The following is an 11,235-nucleotide window of genomic DNA, read 5'->3' as shown; positions in this document are numbered from 1 at the left end:
GTAAAAGCGTGCAACGGGAAAGCTACACATGTAATCACAACTTTTGCTAAACTAGGTCCTTATTGAATCATGTCAGTCTATCTAAATACAATATGTGGTTATATTTTTATAACATGTTTTTTTTCATATTTTGTAGTTCCGGTGTTAACATATTGAGACCAAAGACACGAATGTTTTTATTTCACCTTTGCTATTTTAGATACGAATTCTGCTGCAAATCCGGTAGTCGTAGACCACAGATTTACGAAGGCGCTTATCGAACAACATCTTGAATATGTCTGTCAGAATTTACAATTAAGCGCGACACTAGACATGTTCTTCGAGCGTAATATCATTACTATTGATGAACACGACTGCGTTCAAGGTTTAGAAACAAAGTCAAGAAAACGAAGAGAACTAATGAAGATATTATTAGACAAAGCAGACACAACATGGATTCCAAGTTTCATCAACGTGCTTAGATTAACAGGACATGAGACCATGCTAGATTATTTACTAAACTTAACCAGTCAGATTTCAGGTACACTTTATTAAGATACGATACTTAAAGTTATACATGTACAAAAAGAATATTATAAAAACAAGATTTGGTATGATTGCCAATAGAACAAATATCTACTTGAAATTTGAATGTTGTAGATAATGCTGCTTTAGGTCACCGTACGACTTTTATGAATGAGCAAAACCAATGCCGAATAAAACACGTTACATAACTCCTAATTGGCAAAATATGGAAAAATATATATACGAGAAAAAAAAACAACGACCTGATTTTTAACCACACAATAAACGAAAAAAATAAATAAAAGAAGACAGAATAAAAACAAATACTAAAGAAAACAATTTACAAAGAATTAGAACTCAAAGTAACAGTACAGATTACTTGCAGATACTTTAAGCTAGTCCAATTGCAATTTCATATAATATATACCCCAAAACTGACCAACATTTGAAAGTTTTATTTTACCGTATACATTTAATTTTGTATTACACAGCAATATCTAACTAACCTCACCTGAAGAAGACTAACTGGTCGATATTGTACAGTTCAAATATTGAGTAATAACGTGGCACTCTTTGTTTTACCAATGTCGAACATTAATCGCATCTGTTTGCAGCCTTAATTATTTTGATTACTATTCAGCTTAATTATACACTAGTAAACTTTGGATTACAATCGTCAGATAATAATAAATATGAAAAATACTGGAATGGATTGCATTTATTTTCATTTCATTAAAGGCACGAATGCGCGTAACACACCTTTTGTAAAAGGAAAAAGATAAAAAAAAAAAAAAAAACAACATTAAAATAACATAAACAATTTACAGAAATCATAACCTGTATACAGCATAGGAAATGTCCGTCACGTGAATTTCACTTGCATTTAGCTTTATGTAAATCTCATGTGAAATTTAAACGCATTTCACCTCATACTTGAGGCTCACTTGGACTGATGTCAAGTAAGTTACACATGAATCTAATTTGAAACATACGTTATTCAAGTGAAAATCCGATGAATTTTCCTAATTAATTTATTCAAATTACATTTTGATTTTTAAATTCTAATGAAACAATTACAATAAGTTGGTTGGTTGGTTAGTCAAGTTCATGTGAAATTTGTATATAACAAGAATTGCCATCAGATCACATAAATATTTCCTCGTGAGTGTCACGTATAAGCTTGTTTGGGATGATTTCATCGTGAAGAATTTATGTGAATTTCACGTGCGCATACTTTGCATGTTTATCATTAACATTAGATGAGATCGAGAGTAATGTTTATTGGATATATTTACATAGGTTATCAACAACCAACGTCCATTACCCTTGGCAGTACTCGCCTGGTAGAACCAAACAATTTCGTAGCTAGACTTTTCGGTGATGATGGCGTCAATTATCAGTTAAACATCGTAGACGTAACAGAAACAGACGTTATACAGGAAGTGTTGGAATCTGGATTAATCGAGTTATGGGAAGGATCTATTTATCTCCATTTAAGTTCCTTTTCACCAGCTCTTATATTGTCAATCTTGAATGGAGAGGGTGATAGCAAACTTCAACAATTCCTTGTGAAATTTTTGCAAGAAAACAAAAGACTTCTTAACTATTTTAAAGGGAAGAAAAGTTTAAATTTCAGTATTCGAGAGCTACCAAATGATGAATTTCTTGGGTTATCAGATGGTAAGTTTAAATACAGGTTATTATTTTCTAGAGTATACTCCTAACGTGCAACAAACATGTCACTAGCAGAAGCTGTTAAAAGCTTTGTATATTTCCAAAATCACTTGTTAGAAAATGTTCAACCTCATGACCTAAACACTGTATTAATACATAGAAACCGATAAACAATTTTTGACTCTATCTCGAACCTTCCTTCCTTATTAATGTTAAAATCTATACATTTTTTATCAACTATGAAACTTATCCTTGTACCTTAAAATACGCCATATACACCAATTTGATGTCTTTCCGTAGAAATTGAAAGTACACAGGTATTGACAAATTAAAATGATATTTGTTTGAGTGCTTTGTTCTAAACGTACTGTCAAATCAAAATTTCAGTGGTGTTTTTGTCGAGATATTTTAATATATTCACATCAATTGAAAAAAACACTTGCGAGAACCTGCGAGTTTGGTAAATTTTTCATAGCTTCTTGATAATTGCATGAAAATAAATGATAATAAGAATACCACAGATGTTTTCAACAGGAATAATTATCGTTTTAACCATGAGTTATCGATTTGTTGACTTCAAAAAGGGAGATCCTGGCTAATGTTTTGTCTTAATAGTGGTGTTGAACCAAAAATATTAATAAATAGAAAATATCATATGGCTTTTTCAATATCGCATCCGTATCAACCCGAAACACCAATATAATCCCAAGAGCTCTGCTTGAGGGATTATATTGGTTGAGGGTTGATACGGTGGGTGATATTGAAAAAGCCATATCATATACACTTTATTATATACATTTATCATATGTTTAGTACAAAATCACCTACCCCGTATCGCATGGCTAAACCCGTATCGCATACCCCGTATCGCATAGCAATCCCGTATCGCATACCTGACATGACGTCACAATTCGAATGACGTCAACGTTTGACCTATGACGTCCAGTTGCTGTTCCTACTAAAAAAATGTCATATTATTTCAACTTAAATCGATATTTAAAAAAAAAAATAATTACCCAGTAACTTTACTAGCGATTTTCATAAAAAAATAAATACAATAAGATGTAGAAATGACTGTAAAAACTGTAAAAGAAAAAGGCAGCCGAAAAAATACAGGAAAATCATAATGTTCTTTTCTTCCTTATATTTTCGGACGATTTAAAAAAAAACGGATATTGCATGAATCTGATTCTGTAAAAATATATGATAAACAGAATAATACATGGCAAAATCCGTATCGCATGCTGTATCACCACTCGACCAATATCAGTCCTCGGGACCTTCGGCCTTCGGGACTGATATTGGTTTCTCGTGATGATACAGCATGCGATACGGATTTTGCCATGTATTATTCTATATATATCTCAAGTAGATGTTTTTTTATGTGACATGACGTTATACAGATAAGGAGGTTTGAAATGAAGTCATACAGATCATAGGTTTGACATCACGTCATACAGATTAAGGATTTGATAAAGCCGTTGCAACAGTGACTGCAATCGATGACGTGACGTCATACAGATAGGAGGTGTGATAAAGCTTTTGCAACCGTGCTGATATCGATATCATCACGGGTGGCTGATAGAGCACGCTTGCCATTGACACGTCCCCAATAAAATATGTTACTAGCACGTTAACCACGGATCTCGTAGAAAATATGTATGTACACAAAGTTTTCATTACCATGTAACTATGAGTATCCAAAAGAGTCTTAGATTAATGCTTTGGAGTACAATTTGGCCAGTTCGCTATCTCTATAAACATGATAAAGGAAGTTTTATTTTTGAAATTACCTTCAAATCTATTTATTATGCATATTTTTATAACATATAAAAAATATTTAGGGAAGAAACCAAGAAAGTGCAGAGCAATTACCGATTCAGATATGTGTCTAGGTGAGTAAAACGATTTAAAAGTAAGCATTATGCCTTGCACACTCATGGTCTCGTTTAGGTTGCACTTTGTAAATACAGCTGTTTCTCAAAACACGCCTTTTTTGGGGAGATCTTGAATATTCATAGAAAATCAATTTTGTTTACAAACTGGTTTCCAGTTATGCTCCCTGTGTTGAAAATATGGCGCACAGTCCTATGTTTTGACCTTTGAAAAAAGTTGTGGTGCATATGAACTTTCAATTCAAGGATAAGATTTTTTTCAAAACTTCATAGTAAAAGTGATAGAGTTTTACCCGTAAAAGGAGTTCCTATGGGAAATTGCATTGTCAATATTTACAGAAATGCAACCTTTAATGATACTGACGAAATAGAAACTGCTTGGAGATCATATTAAAACAAGCTACTGATATATTAAATTTCAAATTCTACAATTTTATGCTATAAGTTGAATTATGTTTAAATTTGGCAAATTTATTAGAATAATACAACGGCATTGGCGAATTTCGTTTGTAGTTTTTTTTATATCTAACAAATTGTAGACTTGATATTGAATTGAGCTCAAAAGGTGTGGATCTTCAGTTACGTAAATGTTAGATTCATGCATATATATAATTGCAGTTGATTCAGACAAAAAGTGGCATGTGCCCTGAGATTTATTTTACATCTATTAGCTTTAGTTTAAAGAGATGACAGATCTTATAATATCGTATTCATTCATTTCAAACCACATGTACTTTCAGAAATTCTAATACTTTTATAATGTATTATATTCCATTGATTATTCAAGAAAAGTTGTAACAAAGCTCCATAAGATATAAATATTTAAAATTGAGAATGAAAATCGGGAATCATGAAAAGGACTAAAATTAATACAGCAACTATCACCCAAAAATATATAATTGTGAACTTGTCTGCCAATTTTTTATGTTAAGATTCTATAGCACATTTATTTATACGAAACTGTTTGAAGATTAAATTGTCAAATCAAATATAAGAGATTAATCAAGAGTCTGTAAAATTAAAATGCTTATGAAATTGTCCCATATTTTTTGAAAACGGAGAAATAATACCTGAAAATTATCGAATTTTTGGTATGCTCTGATTACAGATTGTTACCGGTCAACATTGAGAGCACAGTGCAACTACAAAATCGTACTGGATGAAATAGAAGATGATATAATCGACGACACTTTGGAAAGAGTGAGACAGATAAGGTCAATAAGGAAATCAGTATATGTATCCAAAGGATGCCATTTAGAGCATAAAACTCGAAGTGAAAAAGCTGTTACCTTTATGCAATACGTCTTCTACAATGAAGATGTCTTAGAAGAATTTCAGAAAGTGTTTTCCTTTAGGTCGGAAGCTAATTTGAAGCAACACAAATGCCAACGTTGTGCAATAGGTAATACAAAAGCATTTCTGATAAATGTGATATATATTTATTATATGATTCCTGTTTGTTTTAACGATACAATTAGTACGTGGTTTAAGCGACCGTGGGATAGTACAAATAGATTAAGTAGTCCGACTTGTGTATTATACACGATTAAAGGAACGAGTAGTTAAATACACTTACAGTACAACCGTATTTATCATATTTTGTTTTCGTCTCATATTGCTCTTGTTTGACATAAAAAGGATTCTATATCTGGTTGGCATCTTGACATTTATGAGTATTTACTTGTAAGCGCGTTTCGTATATGCCATATACCTTCTTCTTATTCGCTGCTAATATTGATAGATTCATTACATTGTATAAACATAAGTATTTGTCATAAACTTCTAAGTAGTGGTATAATAACTTTTTACTCTGCTGTTTGCGAATTGTAAGATATACGAAATTCACCGAAACCTATTAGAGATATGTTAAGGATGACAACTGACGTGACTTATTAAGGACCCTTCATCACTGACAATGTATTATGATTATGTTTATGAATTCATCTCATAATTAACACAATCAATTTTTTAAATCATGCACAAACTTTAGGTAGAGTCTTTTTTTTAACCTATTCCACAAAAATAGAGACGAAGAGCTACGGCTTTTGAAATATATATATATAATTATATTTTTGCAGATGATAATATCCTTGTTGTTAAGAAACCACGAGAACGAGTATTTCGTTTTAATGTTGAACTGGATGATTTAGGTATACAAGTTAAATTATAAAACTGAGGTGTTATAAATGACAAAGCAGTAACACAACAACCAAACTTGACAAAAATAAAAATGGTTATGTAATGATACGGTTTTCTACCGTCACAAAACATATTTTTACCAGCAATAGCAATTTGAACCATTACTAGTATTCGCCTATTAATGGTGTTCAATTAAATTAAATCTTCTTAAAATTAATTTGTAGACAATAAGGTATAATGGAAAACAACTATAGATGCGCTCTTCAGTTTTGTGAGTGTATTTTGTCATCATCGAGAAGTAATTTGTTGTCAATAGTTGATAAGACATGTATTCATGTTTTTGACGCTTTCTATACCACATCAAAGCATGCATGCGTATACTGCCATCCATGGGCAACATCAGTTGGAAAAATTACATTGACCAATACGATTAGCAATGAAGGGAGACATGATCTTGTTTAATGTCATCAATACAAATATTCCAAATTTCTATATGCTATGAGAAAGATTGTAACGTAGATGTGTTTAAAACTTTACAATTCAATAGTATTTTCCCATTGTAAATTTGCCATTTCTTATTAGGATAATTGAAGAATGTGCATGTCTGTTCATGATATTTCGACATTCGAATTAATCAATGTTTTGTTTCTTCTTACGTATATTGCGTATTTAGCGGACTAACATGTTAATGTATTACATTTGCAAAACTTTGTTTTCAGAATAATTAAATTGCAATATTCTGTTTCCTAAATTATAGGAAAAGTAAAAGTTACAGATATCACAAGCGAGTTAAAACTACCACCAGTGACATTAAGGCCACTGATTGGACCTGAAAGAAACAGGTAAAAAATACACAAGAACAAAACAATTGGTTATGACAAATATCATACAAAATGAATATCGTATAACCATTGGTGATTACAATTGAAAAGCAGCGTTACAAATTCAAAAGTAATGCATAAACATTTAATTCAACCCAATGCATATTTTGAGTTTTCCCCCCGAATGTATGAAGTGTTTGGGTGATTCTTGGTTAAAGACTTTAGAACTGGCAACACGAGTAATCTGTTTGTATGTAATAGATGGAATCCTTTTTGTTTGGTCTGGTTGTATTATAAACATTGACTACCGATTACATGTTTGACAATTTTGTTTCAGACATATGTTACGAGCAATGTCATTGGTCGACATACCTGCATACAAAGGTGAGTCAAATCTGTAACGTATGAGCTGACATGTATAAGTTATGAATTTCAAAACTTATAAACTTTTTAGAAGACTTGAAACGTAAATTATATATATATATATACCCTGAGAGTAGAATGAGATTAAGCAAAACCAGATCTCAACTTTGCATTGGTGATTTATTGTACAAAATACTACCGGCTCAGAACCATACAGAAACTAGTCTAAATAATTATGACATCTAGGAATCATTTATTTGTATGACGTTTGTTTTTATTCGTAGATAAGCAGTGTGTTTAATTGTATCCTCTTCTTTTTTTGTGCTAATGATTTTCTTTTTTTTTGTTAGACGTAGAGGAGTATCGCATTGTTGTGATGGGCGACACAAAATGCTGGAACAAATGTAGGACCGAGTTTTACAAAACGGTAAAATGTCTGTACAGAAAGATGTTTAAGTTCTACGAACTTCCTAGTTTCCGTGAAACAATTAAACATGTAAAAGATAAAAAGAAAATAGCAGACTGCATTGCTCGGACGTCACCAGGACCACATGCGTTTGTTATGTTTACAGATTCATATGACCATGCAGAATTACAGTCAACAATGGATCCATATATTAAATATTTTGGACCTGATATTGTTCAGTTTTTGATACCGGTGTTTACAACAGAGACAAATTTCAGCGGTTTTCCCGTCGAAACGGTTGAAGATTTTATCTCCAACACGGTGCCGTTACAGAATATACTAAAACAATGCGGTGGTCGATACCTTGTCTTCAATACAAATTCCGAGCACGACAGCAAATGTGTCCAAGTAAAACGTTTAACAAAACTTATTAAAAAAGTGCGCTTTCAAAAGGCTAAAGAATATTACAGTAGTGAAATATTTGAGAAGTCTGAAAAAGCAGTTAAAACGAAAACGGACATAATCAGGATTGAAACAAAAAACAAAATTCGACGCCTTGAAGATGAATTATCATTACTCAAAATAGAAAATCCGAGAGAAAAAGCAGCAAAAACGTTGCAATCTCAGAAATCTTTCATTGATATGGTGTGTGTTGATGATGATGATGATGTCGTCGGGTAGTTTCATATGTTCTGACACGTCCATTTTGATACTTTGTAATCACTACAGATATGTAAAACAATCAACGACTTAAAAAATACGGATGATATATTTTGAAAATGAACTCACAGTTTAATCGTTTTTATATCATTGATAGCTTTGGGCTGTTTTCAACTCGTTTGTCGGGTTGTTGTCTCTTTGATAAATGCCCTATTTCAATTCTTAATTTTATTTTTTTTCTCATTTTGAATGATGAAAATAAAATGGGAACAATTTTATCTGAAGAGACCGCAAATTTCATTTTTTAGTTCAATAAAACCGTCAGTGAATAATTCACATGCACAAAATTCTATAAAAAGCAATATTCTAATATGACGTGCTTCTTTCGCTTTGTAAACAACACCGTGATAAAATTCTCGATATATCTATACTTAGCGCAGACTCCAAGATGTACACAAATGGCTGTTTAAATATGCCTCCCACGTAAATCCACATGTATCGTAACCTATGTGTAAACGGTTGTGAATTTCGCTGTGTCAACAATTACAATTGAATAAAACCCTACAAAACATTTATTCTGATTCTGACGCATAACAAAAAGAATTTACACATTAGAGAACGGAAAAATGGACAAAAACAAAATAAATTAAAATTCCGCGAAATTCCAGTAATGATTTTGGCACATTAACAACATTTCAAAACATGACGTCATACGAATGAAAACGTCAAAGCTGAAGGTTTTACTATTGCGTTTACCTTCTAAACTCGGATACAATTGCATTAAAATAAAGTATTGGGGTAGGTGTTGCTTGTTTTCTGTTCTATTGCATTAAACGCACATTTACTAATTTCAGCAAGTCAACATGGCGGCTCCTTGGTTACAACATGTCAACAGTGAATTTAACGGTAGCTTACGATAAAAAATGTAAATTTAAAATTGCAAATGTTGGGTTTACTGAGAAGTAAAAAAGTAATCACATTTTTTTTCTAGCGGTTAGTTAAGAAATCATTCATGCAGGTTTATTAGATTTGTTTTACATTTATCGAACAGTGGGTAAAATAGAACAGCCACACACACGGTATACCCACCATCGGTTCAGTTGTTTAATGATCGTATTTGTCCTATTAGAATCGAAATAATTCATTGAAGCCATAATTTGTTGTAAATGTACACATGGCCTGGGCTGTGATATTCGTGAATTTTATCCCTCGCTAACGCTCAGGATAAAATTCGAATATCACGGCCCAGCCCATGTGTAAATTTCAAACAAATCTATGGCTTCCATGAATTATTTCTTAATTAATACAGCTATAGTAAGTGCGTATTACGTTATTATTCGACATATAGCACTTTCATCTGGCTTAAAGAACTTTATGTCATAGTTTTCACTTCGATAATTAGCATCCGGTAAATACTCAACATTTTCTTAGTGAAAAAATATTCCAAATTAACGCAAGCATAAAATGAAAGAAATTTAATTTGTAATATCGCACCACTTGCAAAACATGATTTTTGTTAAACTGGTAACGCAGTTTGTGAACGAGCTTGTATCCACTAAAGACAGTTAAAACAAATATCAAGTAATTCCACGGAAAGAACATTAAAAAAGTAAATTAGAAAAGTCAAAATAACGCCTATTTCAATGTAATAGATAATATTATTGCTACCGAGCAGATATGGAGCATTTATTTATTGAAACATTTAACCCGATATTACATGGTAACTATAAGGCTATCATTCACAATTACATAATGTCATAATTCATCCCCTAGGTTAGCACTTACAACGTCTCAGTCACTTCCAATGAATGAAATGTCAGAAAATAGTTTTGTTCTATTGTTATTTTATTTCTATGTCCTCTGATGCAACTAAAATTTAAGAAGATTATCTTTTTGCAGTATTAAAGTTCACTTAACGTAATATTTCTTTTTAACAATTAAACGATCCTAATCCTGTTTGTAAATATTGTTCCAATCACAAATTTCTGTTATGATGTGATTTGCCATGTCAAAGAAAAATTTAAACGATATCATATTGACAATGCAACAAGAAGTTCTACACTTACTTCATATAGCACCACCTTCGAAAATATCCAGATTTTTTTTTGCTAATTTAAAAACAATATCATTGCACACATATTGTCCTTATTTAATTATCTATCAGCATTCTGTGTTAGTGATGAATACTAAAATTTGACAGATCACTTTAGAACATGATTTTGATTTGTTTTATTACCTACTTTGACCTTTTATACATGTTAATTCTTTTGTTGTCCATACAGGTGTCCATTCACAATATTTTATGCGGGTCATAAATTTTGTTTTCCAATGAGTTCAAATCAACTTCGTAAAGTACCCCATTGTTTGAATCAAAATATATTCAGGAGTATTTACAATTTTGATAACATGATAACATAGAGAAACATTAGAACTAGATACAAAACAAGTTATGTATATGTAATATAGTGTTGACAATGTTCGTTTGTTTTTATTGAAATTAAAGACATATATTTAAAGTTTGATCTTATTCTATATATTGGGTATTTTATAAAAAAAAAAGGAAGATGTTGTATGATTGCCAATGAGACAATTAACCCTCCACCAGAGACCAAAATGACACAGAAATTAACAATTATAGGTCATCGTACGGCCTTTAACAATTAGCAGAGCTCATACCGCATAATCATCTATAAAAAGCCACGAAATTACAAATTATGTAAAACAATTCAAACGAGAAGACAAACGGCCTTATTGATGTACAAAAGATGAACGA

At 31.7% G+C, this 11,235-nt stretch overlaps 1 protein-coding gene across 1 annotated transcript in view; it reads left to right on the top strand.

Annotated features, from left to right (window-relative positions):
- Positions 1-10,982, top strand: part of LOC139496103 (uncharacterized) — a gene marked incomplete in the record, with an annotated part of 11,922 nt that extends 940 nt beyond the window's left edge. Inside the window, 8 exon segments of the mRNA XM_071284563.1 lie at positions 200-520; positions 1,804-2,184; positions 4,023-4,073; positions 5,182-5,475; positions 6,152-6,223; positions 6,970-7,054; positions 7,371-7,417; positions 7,747-10,982. Coding sequence (XP_071140664.1) covers positions 200-520; positions 1,804-2,184; positions 4,023-4,073; positions 5,182-5,475; positions 6,152-6,223; positions 6,970-7,054; positions 7,371-7,417; positions 7,747-8,483 — 1,988 coding nt within the window.
- Positions 10,983-11,235: the final 253 nt, after the last annotated feature.

The sequence above is a fragment of the Mytilus edulis genome, chromosome 11 (genome assembly GCF_963676685.1).
Source record: "Mytilus edulis chromosome 11, xbMytEdul2.2, whole genome shotgun sequence".
Lineage (NCBI taxonomy): Eukaryota > Metazoa > Mollusca > Bivalvia > Mytilida > Mytilidae > Mytilus > Mytilus edulis.
The sequence above is the reverse complement of the archived record's forward strand: the minus strand, read 5'-3'. Positions and strand labels throughout refer to the sequence as shown.